This window comes from Typopeltis vanoorti, chromosome 8, assembly GCF_054136105.1.
Source record: "Typopeltis vanoorti isolate ZY-2024b chromosome 8, IOZ_Tvanoo_1.0, whole genome shotgun sequence".
Classification (NCBI taxonomy): Eukaryota; Metazoa; Arthropoda; class Arachnida; order Uropygi; family Thelyphonidae; genus Typopeltis; species Typopeltis vanoorti.
Window position 1 is genome coordinate 117,822,006 of NC_143556.1, and position 15,668 is coordinate 117,837,673.

At 34.9% G+C, this 15,668-nt stretch overlaps 1 protein-coding gene across 1 annotated transcript in view; it reads left to right on the forward strand.

The window, feature by feature from the left end:
- Ndg (Nidogen) overlaps positions 1-15,668 on the forward strand; it is a 199,542-nt gene that overhangs the window by 84,144 nt on the left and 99,730 nt on the right. Inside the window, exon 15 of the mRNA XM_090396289.1 lies at positions 7,751-8,131. Coding sequence (XP_090252415.1) covers positions 7,751-8,131 — 381 coding nt within the window. The remainder of the gene's footprint in view (positions 1-7,750; positions 8,132-15,668) is intronic.

A 15,668-nucleotide genomic window follows, 5' to 3' on the forward strand; every position in this document is an offset into this window, starting at 1 on the left:
CATTCCTGTTTAGAGTATGTTCTCCATGTATTCCTAAATTATTATTAATTTTCGTGTTTACAATTCTTGCGTTAAGTCTCCTGCTAAAATTACGTAATCATTTTTATTTATTTTATTATATATGTTTTGTAGCTGATTATAAAAATCAATATTATCCTGTTCTCTTCCTTCTTCTGGGGCATATAAACCAATTATTGTTAAATAGCCTCTATCTATTTTTATTCTACCTTCTATTATTCTTTCATTCCATAATTTATAATGTTTTAACTGTTTTGAAAGGGAGTTATGAATCCAAATCATGACTCCAGCTTGTGCTCTTTGGTCTCTGTCGACTCCACTGTATATCACATTAAAATTTTCGGTTCTCATAGTTCCTTTTAATTTCTTTTTTGTTTCAGTGATTACTGCTATTTTAAAATTTCTTTCATTTAATAATTGGTCTAATTCTATTTCTTTATATGCTATTTCTCTTACATTCCGGTTTGCTATATGTATTATATTTTGTCGTTTCCATTTTTGTTTTACCTTTTCCATTCCAGGGTCGTTTCCCATAGATTCAATCCGATTATCTTTTTCTGTCAGCTTACAAGTAGGATTATGTTCTCCATGTCAGATGACTAACCTGACGATGGAATTATTCAGTGGTAGGGCTACTACCTTAAGGCTTCTGAACTAGCCTTCTTCCGAATTTAAACCCATAGGAGGAATAGGGTATATTGAAGGGGAAAGAGTAGATTATAGAAGAATTATAGTAAGGTTTATAGAGAGGGCATAGTTGTAAGGCCAGAAATGAAAAGACCACATGGCCCTCGAGTATTCTAATAGCATAAGGGTCGCAAAATAAGAAGAGTTGGTTGATAAGGCCTTATAGGAAAGATTAAAGTAAGTGGATCTTCCTCAAAGTAGAAGAAGGAGAGGACAGATCCAGCTAGGGGTACATGGGAGTGCCGCTTTCCTTACAATCAAGATGATTGCCCCTTATGGCCCTTTTGGTCCACGAGTCCTTATTCAGTATATTCGGACCCCCCCCACACACATACACGCACACACACACATGGTCTCCTCCCCCTATCCGCCACCCAGGGGACGCGCTCTCTAGGGGTTACAGGGTCCCCCGAGACACACTTGTTTCCATATTATAAATATGTCGTCAACATATCTCCACCACACTGACGGTTTAGAATCCGTACGTAATAAGATGTCATTTTCGAAAGTTGTTTGTAGATTTTTCCAATTCCACCTGAAGAAATTTGAATTGAGACAATGTTCATAAAGTGGGGAGATGTCTGAGGAAACAGATTTTTTATGATAGTCATAACTTCATTCACCGGGACATTTGTAAATAAAGATACAACATCTAAACTTGCTAGAATGTCTGTTCTTGATATGAAGATTTTTCTTAGCTTTTCAACAAAGTGTGTGTATTTTTGATATATGCGTCTGTATTTCTAATGTGTGCTTTTAGAAGATGTACGAGATGTTTAGATAATAAATAAGTTAGAGAGCTTATCCCATCTACAATCAGACGAAGAGGTATATCGATCTTGTGTACTTTCGGAGATCCATATGAACGTGTAGTTAACGGATGCATGGATTTCAGTTTCCTCTTAAGATCTGTGAGCTATGTGTTCATGTTACGCAGAAGGTTGTTGGTTTCTATATGATTCGTCCAAGTAGAGTCAGAATCTAATTGACAGTAAGTAGATATGTCAGAGAGAAAAAATTGAGATTTTTGATACATAATCTCTCATATTTAAGATGACCGCAGAATTAAGTACTATGTCTTAATTAAGTATTAAGTATTTTGTCAGCCTTAAGTACTATTATGTCATTGTTCTTCTTTAAATTAGCCAGTGCTCCTTTTTCCTGAGGAGATAATGTTCTTTTTTTGGAGGACAGACTATGAGAGATGAATCGCAGTTTTTAACCTGATATCATTCGCAATAGGTTCAAGTAAAATTTGAAGGACCTTTCGACGTTACACATAATGTCTATTTTAGTATGTAGTCTGGAATGATTGCAAAATTGAAACCCCTTTTTGGGATGCTAACTTCTGCAAGTGTTAAATTGTGATCTGAAAGGTTGAAAACAATCTTATTATCATGAAGGATAGCTCTCAAATTAAAACTCTTCTCATATAGGGGTGTTTAATTTTTTGATACGAGTAAACTGCTGAGTATTCGACGCTGATCTGAAAATTTCTCAGCCTAATAAGAAAAAACGAATTTATAATATCAAAATTATTTTTATTTTTCAACATAATCTCCCTTAAGACATTCATTTATTCCAGCGATGATCTAGCGCCATTATCCCGTCCATGTAGTGGTCCTCTTCAAGATCTGCAAAATACCCCTCTACAGTTGCAATCGCCTCTTGATTCGAAGATAAATGCTGACCAGCGAGGAAAAGTTTGTTTTGGGAAGAGATAGAAGTCAGATGAAGCCAAATCTGGGGAATAGGGTAGATGTTCCAACAATTCATAGTGCAGAACCCTTAATTTTCGCACTGCCAAAAAAACCTTTGTGGGCAGGTGCATTGTCCTGATGAAAGATGATTTCTGCAAACTGGGTCTTTTCTCAAGAATTTTTTCGTCTAGTCTGGTTAAAAGATCGGAATAATATTCGCCAGTTATTGTTTTACCCTTCTCAAGATAATTAATAAACAAATTGCCTTTGGTATCCCCAAACACTGATGCCATGACCTTTCCTGCTGAATGAAACGACTTTGTCTTCTCTGGAACTGAACAACCGGCTTCTGTCCACTGTTTTGAATGTTGTTTGGATTCTGGTGTGTAATGGTAAATCCAAGTCTCATTCACAGTAATAGAGAAGAGTGTCCATAAACTTTTGCGAACTTCGAATGAAATTCTTTTAGCGTTAAACCTTCTTTTACAAAGAATTTTATAATCTCACGATACTCAATTTTATCCATTTCAAAGGATACAGACAACGCTCTTGCTTCAGACAGCTGTCTAAAACAAACTACTTGATAGAAAGATTTGCAATATCACATGGATACTTATGACAACTGAAAAAAAAATTTCCGATAGTGTTGCCATCTATGGTCGAGGAGGAGAACTTTTCAGACCAGCCTCGTATGTCTGTTCTTGCTATTTAGGAATGTTCTATTGTATGTATCATTTATCATATTGTCCAAACGGGACCATAGGTTAGCATCTATGCTGCGAGAAATAACGTGTCAGTTAACACTTTCATTGGCAAGCTGAAAATTGGAATTTCGTGTGGTGGCCAAATTTTTTTTATTTTTTTATTTAGTTAGCGACGTCCACGCGATAACGTGTGATCCGCCGTTTGGTTAGAGCTCGCATCGCGCGATATCGCGTGATTGGCAATGAACGTGTTAAAAGACTTGGGTCAGTTAAAAGACTGTCTAGTAAACGCCTGGTATGTCGTAGACGTACGTGGAAACCAGCACACCTTGTTTAATCTATGCCACATATGTGCTGTAATTTGGGCTAAAGGAGGTCCAACATGATATTAAATAAGTTTCTCATTCAGTGGCCGTGTGTGTGTATCTATCTAATGCGATTCGTTAACACTGACTTTTTAGCTTCATCTGTTCCCGAAAAAAACATTAATAGTAATGTACACTCCTGAAAGACTAATAATAAAAACAAATAAAAAAAAAAGATTTCTCCCCCAGTTAACAGTCATTGCATATACAGTGATTGCAAAGGAGCTTGTCTTGTATCTGTATTTATACCATTACTTATATTTTCTCTTTGAATGCTACTAAAAGATTTTTTCATATTCTGTAAAGGCAAATGCGTCGGAAAATTATTATTATTTTAAAAATAAGTTGTTTAAAGACCATTATTATCAGGTATAATCTTCCTTGCTTAAAACTCTACTTTTACTGCCGTTTTCTTCTTTCACATCTGTACTGATTTTTCTTCACCATTACGTTCTTTTAAATTTGGAGCATATAAGTTATTATAATGATCTGTCCATCGTTTATCTTGTATTATATTAACCCATGTGCTTGTATCTCTTTCTTCATTATTTAATTCCCTTAATAAAGAAATATCCTTGTAGGATATGCCTTTATTATTATTCTCCCTTCTACGTATTAAGCCTAATAGCCTGTTACAGGGCTAACTTGGTTAACCGGTTGGCTAACCCGTATATCCTGTGGGTGTAGCTCGTGTGTTCGTGGGGCCGGTTTGCGTGAGGAATAACCCCAGATAAACTGGGGAGAAAAACCCTGCTGTCAATACCAAGACCGGCTAACTTTGGTATGTCTGAGAAAGATCCTTAAGCTCCTCACGTCGGCGACGGGAATCTAACCCAAGACACTCCTTCCCCAGGCATATGGTCGCGAAGCGGATAGCCACTGGGCTAACCGCGCGGACGATATGTCTTATCTTGAAAAGATTGCATCTGTTTTATTAATAGTTTCATTCCAAGAATCTTGGTCGGCCTTCTTTAGAATGGTTTCAGCTATAAAATATTTCTTTTATTTTTGCATATTAGAAATATTGTACAACTCTATATACAGAGTCCGTCAAAAAAAAAAAAAAAATGCATAAACACTTCAGCAAAAGAAAATGCTGGTCTTGAAATTCACGCTTGCTCTTGTTATTATTCAAGAAATGAGAGGTGTGATTGAAGTCTGATTAGCGGAATAATGAATTACTGAACCATTTAAAACTATGTTCAGGTAACCCTCCTATAACGCGGATGTTGGGTTCCGCAGAAATGCTGCATTATATAAATCGCGTTATGCGAGTCTCAGATCACATAGAAAAAGTAGGGTTATGTTCCGAAATCGTTTTTTTTATTATTATACAGGGTTTCCCAAAATTCACGCAAGAAGTAATTTTGATAGAAAACACAGGTTTTTAATTAAAAATTGTAATTTCTTATTGATTCATAAAGTATACAGTATAGGGCTATGCATGGAATAGCATATCGGGTAAATGGCCTCCACGGCTTTGCTGGCACATACGCACTCTTTCGTCGAAATTTTCCATGACGGTTTTGCATAAATGTGGCTGAATTTCGTTGATATAGCGCTCAATTTCCTCCTTCAAGGCGTGAGTGGTCGTGGGCTTGTTGGCATAAACCTTAGACTTCAAAAAACCCCAAAGAAAAAAGTCCAACGGCGTTAAGTCACATGATCTGGGCGGCCAATTCTGATCACCAAAACGAGAAATTACACGACCAGGAAATGACTCATGCAGTAATTGAATTGTTTCTCGGGCTGTATGTCATGTGGCACCGTCTTGTTGAAACCACATGTCGTCCACATCCATATCTTGCAATTTAGGCACAAAAAACTGGATTATCATATCGCGATAGTGAGCACCATTAACTGTTATTGCCTTACCAGCCGCATTTTAGAAGAATGGACCGATGATGCCTCCAGCCCAAAATCCGCACCAAACAGTGACACGTTGTGGATGCATTTGTTTCTCAACAATCACTCGTGGATTTTCTGAACCCCAAATGCGACAATTTTGTCGATTAACGAAGCCATCAAGATGAAAATGAGCCTCATCGCTGAAGATGATTTTGTTCGAAAAATAAGCATCCACTTGTTGTTCTATAATCCATTCAACGAACTCTCTTCGCTGCGTGTGTGGTCATTTTTAATAACCCTAAACTGTCAGCTGTCACGCTGTCTTATTTTTCTCGTTGGCAACACTTTACCGCACAAATGGCGCTAAATTTAAATCTTGCGTTAATTTTGGGACACCTTGTATAAACAACAATGACATATCCAACAAAAAATATATTTTATTTAATTCTGGTAATTCATTAATTCATGTAAGTTAAGAAAACAAACTATGAAACAATACATAGTATAAAAATTACAAATTGTACTTAAACTTCATTGCACATAATGCATAAATGTTTTAGGCAAAATAAAATAGTGCATATTTTAATCTTTCATAGAACGAGGATTTGAGGATTAGTTAATAAACACTGGTTTTGTCATGTAATCATCTGATGCATTACTACAAAACAGAGTAATTCTATCTTTGGAAACTTTGAATCCAGGAGCTGATCTTTCATTTTTCGAAATATAGGTGCGTTTTTGCATTTTTTTCCCAATATAACCCGAATTCATCCGCATTGAACACTTGGTCTGCACTATAAATGTTTATAAACTTTGAGAGTTTTTTGTTTAATAGGATTTCCATCCATAGGAATTTTCTTTTGAGGTGCAATCTTCTATCGAAATTCATTAGAGATTTTTCCATTTTCCCATTAGAATATCGCGTACACGAGCAACGCACTTTGCACTTATCGTTGACCCAGCAATAAACACGTTATCGGATTTTATGTTCATTTTGTTTGATTGTTCGAATTGTTGATTCATTTAAATTCAAAGTCCCTGGAAAAACTCCTGGATTTTCTCCATTTTTCAACCGATCCAAGATTTTGAATATTTTTCTTCGAGAGAAATTAATTTTGTTTTCAATATTGGTTTTTCCCTTTCGTTGCAGTTTGTGCCATTACTATAAAAATAATTTTTTACACAAAAAAAGCAAGCATTACATATTGTATGTAACTCACCAGAAAATAAAGTGCTCAGCTTGAGATGAACATACTTATGATTTTTAATGTACTTTCCTGGCAGATCGAGGACAATTTTCAACATTAAACGTTTTATACGGTAAATAATTGAGGTACATGCGTGCCAAAGGGTTTTTCCCCCTAATATAAATTTGCTACTTATAATTACATGCGGGATACAGGCAGATACAAATTGAACTAAGATAAATTTTGATTTTTAAGTGGTGCAGTGTAAAACATGAAAAGATAAAGGATTACTACAATTTGTAGACCGCGTTATATCGAAACCGCGTTGTATAAGTACCGCGTTATACGAGGGTTACCCGTATTTAGAATTTTATGTACATTTAATCATACAAATACAACATTTATTTTACAAATTATATTTTATCTTTTTCAATTTAGCTACTTGAATACAAATTCTACCCTACAGTTCTTTATGAACTGGTCGATAACATCGTCATAAAAAGTTGGTTGCAACTTAATTTTCCCAAGCAACACGCACACTTGTAAAGGCTGGCTGAAGCTCACTGGCTAGAACTATTTTGACTGCGTATGGTCCTTGTTTAAGCAACAGGGTGAGATGACGTGGAGAGAGCGGAAATGGCTATGCGCGCGCATGAAATCACAGTGCTAAAGCGAGGACCTGGATGCTCTTCCCACAACCAAGCAAGCCAAGGTAGCTTGACTAGCGTCGGCCTTCGATACACAACGCAAAGCTCAGTTATTGCCTCGCAAGCTTAAGACGTCTTATGTCTACAAAAATAAAAGCCTAAATGGAATGCTTATAAATGCATGCATTTATTAACAAATAAATATTACTTCTTTCTCAATTAATGAGCTTGCGCAGCAAGCATGGAGAATTCGCCACTGATGAGGATGACTGTACAAGTAGAACTTAGTGATGGAGGAAAACGAATATCACATTGTGTGATTAGGTAGCCAAGATTATTTTACTGTTCATGATGTTTACTCGTCTCTCTCTCTCTCTCTCTCTCTCTCACTTTGTGTGTGTGTGTGTTCTGGTTATCAACACTGGTACAACTACTTTCGTCTACACTTCGAATATTGCGATGTGTATTTCCTTTTTTTTTTTATTTTTTTTTTATTTCGGTATTCGCAATATTAAAACCTTGTTGTTAAAATGTGTTCTCCTTTAACTGAGTAATTCGGAAAATGCTTATTATTATTATTTTTTTCTCATACAGATGTGCCGTGCAATGTAGTGAATAACTGCCACCCTAATGCTCGTTGTTTGTATGATTCCATCAATCTTCAATACCGATGTCAGTGTAACCCTGGATACCATGGAGATGGCACATCATGCCAGCAGTCGCAGATATCCTGTAACGTTATAAACTCATGCAGTGTACATGCTGATTGCCTCTACGATCAGACCTCGGAAGGGTATAGATGTCGTTGCAGAGATGGCTATAGTGGAGATGGTTTCAATTGCTTCTTAGTGCGTTCCTGTCGCGAAGATCGTTACTTGTGCGATGTCAATGCGGACTGTGTCCAGTCACAAGAAGGTCGGGATTACCTCTGCCAGTGCAGTCAAGGCTACACAGGAGACGGCATAACATGTAGTGGTGAGTATGCGTTTTGCACATAGTTTCGGCGATAATTTGCACTATTTTAATTATTTCAAATCTAAAAGTTTATTTAATAATTAGTCATAAATGATAATTAAGATAAAAATCCTTTCTGCGTTTTTCCTTACTTGCCTACACACGCGAATTCGCTACGAAATGTTCCAAATAGGAAGGATGAAAATTAGTTTTCGATAATGAATTTCTGTGTACAATGCAGATGACCGATGAACAGCAGTGCAATTTGCATTTATATAAGGAATTTTGATAAATGTCTTCAGAAAGTATTGATATCACGTTCAGTTTTGAAAAACTTACACTTGAGTAAATTTTTCAAAAATTAAGTATTGTATGCTTAGGGAGCCTGCACTGTTTTTATGTAACTGAACGACGATGTTTTCCCATCCATATAATTTATTTATATGACGAGTGAACTCTCTTGTTTGTAATAGGATGTAAATTTTTCATTCAGGAATATTAAAACCATCACATTTATATTAACTTGCGTTCTAATCGGAAAAGCTGAATTATATGAAATGAATCACATAATACTTATTAATAATCACCTCACTAAAGCTATCTAAGAACTTAAGCTTGAATTCCATAAAGAGAGAGATTTAATGCAACGACAAAATCAAAATTTTAGGCTGTGGGTTATAATAACAATATATATACGTAGGCTGTTCAATAAGTAATAAGACTATATTTATACAGAAAACAGATTACCTTTAATCGTCATCATTTACATGGTCTTTTTCGAAGTAACTACTGTGAGACGCGATGCATTTGTCCCAACGTTGCGTCCACATCTTAAACACATGTGAGAGTCCGTTTTTTGAGAGTTCTTTCAAAACTGCCTCCGCAGCTTTTACATGCTTTGTTGCTTTCGAAATGGCGGCCTCTTAGTGGTTTCTTGAGCTGAGGAAACAGCCATAAATCGCACAGTGCGAAATCAGGACTGTATGGAGGGTGTGGTAGGATATCTGTGTTGTTATTCTGCAAAACGTCCACTACACAACCAGCAATATGTGGCCTTGCATTATCGTGGTGCAATAAGAAGCCAGTCTTCAGCAATGGGCGCTTCCTTTTGACGTGCTTGATGATAATCGCTGCTGTGTTGATCATTGTCTCTGTGATGGACGTTGATGGTCTTCCCTCACGTTCAAGATCTTCAACATTTTGCCTTCCTTTCTTAAAAGTTTTATGCCTGCAAAAAACACTTGCCCTCGTCATTGCTTCATCGTGGAAAGCTCCGCGTATGATGTTAAAAGTGTCCGATGCCGATTTTTGCAAACGTACACAAAATTTAATAGCATAACATTGTTCCAAGGACGCTTCCATTTCGAACTGGTCGCACCTTGTAGGCACGCCGATGAGCACTCGCGTTTAGTCACGTGACACTCTGGCACATCAGCCCGTATACGCCATCTATCAATCTCTTTTGTTAATACATACAGCAACATTTCTTTATTCCACAGAAATTATTGTGATGAGTGGTTTTGCCACAGTAAAATTAGTCTTATTACTTATTGAACAGCCCACGTATATATAAATAAATAAATCAGCTAATGCTTTTATTCCCTTATAGGGAGTAGGTGAAGCCTTTATACCCTATCTAGCGTTTGGAGACTGGGTGGGCAGTTCAATCTCCACCGGTAGCCAATCAGACATAGCTGGCCCATGTCTATCACTAATTATAGGCAGCCACCGATGAAGAGGCTGGCAAACAAGTGTTGACATCTCTTGGTAGCTAACCCTAACAGGATATTATTAGTATTATGCGACACCTCCAGGGAGTCCAAACACTCATCGAGAGAGAGTGTGCCAACAGCATCGAACGATTGATTCCTTCCAACTACTAACCGCGCTCAAGCTTGCTTAACTTTTTATGTTACTGAAATAATGTGGGTACTACCGTCAATTTTCATCAGTTTTCTTTTCAGAAACTCGGGACAAAAATCTCGAGTTTCTGAAAAGAAAAACCAGCTTGCCCGTGCCAGAGATCAACTAACTCAGGAATCGGTCGAAAATAAGCTTAGAAAAGTTCCTCCAGTCGGCTAGTCGATGACTGAACTTAAAGCTAAGCCTAATTTCGAGCAACCAAGCGCAAATGACGCAAGCGCCACTTCCACTGAGCTACACAGGCATATATATATATATATATATATATATATTAGCCGTATTATGGCAACATGATATTTTACAAAAATACAGCGTTTAGAAAAAAGGCGCCATTTCCCATTGACAGTTAAATATGTGCTTATTATATTTTATTAATACAAAAATTACAGTCCAGTCATACATACTAAAAACTAAACATTTTAGAACCCACTTATTAGATACTTAAGGAAACAACCCGTAAAGTATCATAAGATGTGAATTTCATAAACTTTTATAGTGTGTATATATATATTAAATTATATTATGCATGAATTCTCCTACTCAAATTGCGAATCACTATCACCCCCGACTTTCATATTTTACTCCCTGCAGTAAACAGTATTGTTTACTCCCTGCAGTAAACAATACGCCCTCCACAACAGCAACTATACTGCAGAAACACGAAAAACGATTCGTTTTATCATGTCACTGAATAAGGTTCACAGACATTTGCAGACTGTGTAATATATTTCTCAACAAACAGTGCAATTAGAGACAACTGGGAATATATAAACACTAACTAATAATCACAGCTCCTCTGATGCATAGACTGGAGCAAACCACATGTTGCAGGTGCAACATATGGTTTTGCTTGGCACTACCCCCGTCATGAACGTGTTAAAACTAAGAAATATATAGTGAATACATTTCAAATATTATGGAAATCGGTTTAAGAGAATTAGCATTTCAATTCAATTGTCAGCTTGTTTTGTTTGGGTCGCGCGATCTTGTGTTAATACCGTACCAATCATATGCACTTCTTAATAGTTGCTTTTTCTCTACTGGTCTACAATCGCGCACATCTTTCACTTCTCATTAGTAATTTGGCAAGGATTGTTCATTATGTATCTCAAGTCTTAAATTACTGGTAATTTTTGCTTGATATAATGGAAAAGAAGATGACTCTATTTGGGTAGGCAACTTTGATTGCACACAAGGAAACTGCTCTCGAGGACAGAAGAAGTGGTGGAGAATAGAAGCTCCTTGGTAAGTCATACCCATTTTCAGTTTTTTTTCTTCTGAAAACTTTAGTTTCCGAAAATCCCCGCATATATCTCGGACCACGATTTTTTAGCTTTAATTTTGGGAAAAAAGTGCGAGTTGTAGTCGAGTAAATACGGTAAGTTTGGTTAATTTTGGTTAAAAAAATTTTGGTCCTTAAGCATCTAATAAGTGGGTTCTAAAATGTTAAGTTTTAGTATGTATGACTGTAATTTTTTTATTAATAAAATATAATAAGCACATATTTAACTGTCACTGGATTTATAAAACGCACAAAAGAGAGCAATATAGTAGATATAGAAATAGGCAATTTCACTTGTCTCATTGATGATAAATTATTTATATTAAGTAAAAATGTATAATATCTTTATAAATTTTGTTCTATTAAAATAAATCGTATTTTTTTTGTTGAAATGTATATCTAAATTCAAATAAAACAGACATTTAAAAGGAAATATATTATTATTATTATTATTTTGATAAGGGTATTTTGAAAAGGTACTTGGTAATAATGAAAATTAAAGAAGGGATACACAGATATCTGAAGTTTCAGAAACACTGATCTATCCAAATATTTAGTCTGAAACAAAGGTGTATAGTACGATGTTCGTTTTCCTAAATTCAGCTTCGAATTTGAATAGACGAAATGGCGTCTATTCAAATATGCACTTCTTACATTTTTCTCAGCGTCATTTCAATTTTGAATGTGTGACATACTGAGTGTAATTCTGTGTTTAAGTGACTTTGGACAATTTTTGACTTGTCCAAGGTCACTATTTTTGTGAATTTGGATTATTCGCGTAAAGTAAGTACGTCTATTATATTTTTGCTAAGTTTGAAAATCAGTTTCATTGTTTCATTTTAGTTAATTATCTCATTTTGAAAACAAAAGATTTTTATCTTATTTTGGGTAGACGTCTAGAAAATAAATAATTTTCAATAAGAGATTTATTTATATATTTGTTCTTGTTCTGGTTGGAAGACATTGGGATTGGGGTCCTTTTACTAATTTCTTTAATAAATAATTTTAATATTCTAGAAATTTTAAATTTTTATCTTGGCCGCGTGTTTTCCGAATCATACTATTATCGAACTTTAGCAAATGGAGAAAAACTTTTACGAAGTTACTTAGTTTATTCAGAATCGCGAAATTCGGTTTTCTGTTATTATTGCAAAATATTTGGTAGTCAAAATTCCCAACTTAATAACGAATACGGTTGTAACGATTGGCAACATTTGAGTCATATACTAAAAATACACGTGACAAGTTCCGCGTACATTAAAAACTGTTCAAAATACAGCGAACTTGAAATGTCGTTGATTAAGAAATGCATTATTGATTGCACACAACAAAGATTATACGAAACTGAGAAAAAATATTGGCAATCTGTTATAGAATGGTTAATCTACATAATACTATATTTATCAAGATAAATATAGTATTAAGTATAGCTTTTAGAGGTTCTTCACAAAAACCTTTTGAAAATGATAATGGCAATTTTTTAAAGTTAACAAAGTCACAAAAAGTTTAAAGTAAAAAACCTTTTGAAAATGATAACGGCAAATTTTTAAAGTTAGTAGAAACTGTCGCTAAATTTGATTTGATTGGATGCATCGCATCCAAACATCACAAAAAATGAACATTTCTCATTATTTAGGTAATAAAATACAAAATGAAATCATCCGTATAATTTCTGAAGCTATAAAACAAAAAAAGTTTAGAAATGGTTAAAGAGGCGAAATATTATTCGTGACACTACTTCGGATATAAGCCACACAGAACAATTATCTATTGTTATTAGATTTGTTAATCAAAATAAAGATATAAATATAGCAGAAATTCATGCACATTTTTTGGGTTTTCAATCTGTAGAAGATACCACTGGGCCAGGACTATTCCAATTTATAAAAAATTATTTAAAATTATTGAATATTACCATTTCGGATTTACGTGGTCAAGCTCATGTTAACTGTTCAAATATGCGAGGTAAACATAATGGAATGCAGAAAAAAATATCCTTGAAATAAATTCAAGGGCTTTTTTTTATTCCGTGTGCTGCTCACTCATTAAATTTGGTAGTTAATGATGCAGCTAAGCTCCTGTGAAACTGTAAATTTTTTGGGCTAATACATGAATTATATAATTATTTTTCAATATCTGTGAAGCGTTGGGCTATATTAAAAAAAAAACATATTCGTGTTTTAAATTTTAAACCACTTTCTGCTACTAGGTGGGAAAGTAGAGTAGAAGAAATAAAGCCCCTTAAAAATAATATCAAGGAAATTTACCAGGCATTTTTTGATATTACAAAAGATGAAACTAAAGATATCGAATCTAGAGTTCAGGCAGACAACTTAATTTCAAAGATTTAAAATAGCAAATAAATTCGTTTAAATTTATTTGCTCTGTTCATGTTTGGTACGAAATCTTAAGTCTCGTAAATGTTGCAAGCAAAACAATGCAGAATCCGACATTTGATATAGGAAAGATTACAGAAATTCTTGATTATGTTATACAAGAATTTAAATACTCGCCGACCAGACCAATATTTTGAAAATATTATTAGAACTGCAAAAGAAGTAGCAAACGATAGTAGTAGACCAGCCACTAGTGACCAGATCAAGATAAGGAATCGTGACGTGATTGGTTGTTCATCTGATGACATCATTGTGAGTGACGTCGTGAGATTGTAATGTCTGGAATTTCCCTGGGAGAATGTGTCAGTAACGTCAGTTCTTGTGTTTTGGTTCACGTATGGAATTACGGGTGATGGTAGAGATAAGGATTCGTGTTGTGATTGGTGGGGCACTTCTGACCTGATCAAGATAAGATAAGGAATCGTGTCGTCGGTGTGCGTTGTTTTCAGATGTAGATAAATGACATCATTTGTTAGTTGTAAATAAGTGAAGTTATTGTTTTGAATGGAAATGATGATATATTAGTGGATAAGGAATCGTGTCGTGATTGGTGGGACACTTTTAACCAGATCAAGATAAGATAAGGAATCGTGACGGGGGATGTGTGTTGTTTTCAGATGAAGATAGAGTTTGGAATTTCGCTGGGGGCTCCCCTTCTGTCAGGGACATCACGTGGTGTGTTTGGTTCGCATTTCGTATGGTGGGGTATTTAAGAGATAAGGAATCGTGTCGTTGTGTTTGGAAATTTCAAGGGAACACATGTCACTGTGATATAACATAGTGATTTCGTTTGCCTATGGAATTGTGGGTGGTGTTTTTGAGATAAGATATCTTGGAATTTTCCCAGGGTGACAAACATCCATCATTGTTGGCATGTTTTGTCTTTGGTTGTCTACAGATGGCTGTACTAATTTTCCAATACATTTTGGGGTATTTCTTTCCTGTTAATGGGTGGAAATTCTTAGAGTAGGGTAGTGATGGCGGCAGTGATTAGGCTTTCCTGAATAATTTAATTATATGCTGGTGTCCCTCACATACACACACACACACACACACACACATTAGACAGTCGAATTAAATAGGGTATATATTAGAGTATCCATCCATATTGATACTCTAATATATACCCTATGATTATTCTTTTGAAAAAAAAAACTATTCAGTATTAGAATTATGCTTACCAAAACATACAAGCAGTGATTATATTATTGAAATTACAATTATCAATTATGTTCAACTTAAAAAAAAAGATACATTTCTTTCCAGAATGGGATATCTTCGTACTGTCTAGGATTTCTGAATATTCCAAATTCTTGATTTTTAACATATATTCACAGCACAAAAAACACACAAAACATAGGAGTTGAAATATATTTCTGTAAATAACCAGAAAAGCTAGTTGACCACTTAATTTAGATTACTATCTGATTGGTTCTCTGTATTAATTCCTTCCCACAGTTGCTAATGCTATGTTTTCCCAAGATTGGTGGGCTGGTCTAGACACTGTTTTGTTAAGGTGTTATTTCCTCTTTTGAATTCAGAGTGTTGTTAGAGTATGGAATTCTGACAAGTGAAATGAATTCTTTTTTCTTTTTTTAAATTGATTGGTTATGTTTTCTATTTTACTTTTAAAATTCAGTTTAATTGAGTTATTCTAACAGAATAACTCAGCAAAATAAATAAATAATATGTATGTGAATTTATTTTCCAACACTGTAGATTAGTCATTAAGACTTATCTTAAAGATATCTCTCTTATTCGGTCCCCAAATTGTTGTACGTAGGTGAGAAATCATGTGTTTAGGTTGGAACTCTTTGTTATCATGGGAAATTATTGCTGTAGTAATTAATCCTTAGATTTTTTTAAACCAATATGACTATTAATTTTACCTTTCATTCCTTCTGCTCATAACTTATTTCTGCAAATGGAATTTATTTATTTTATTTATTTTTTCTTT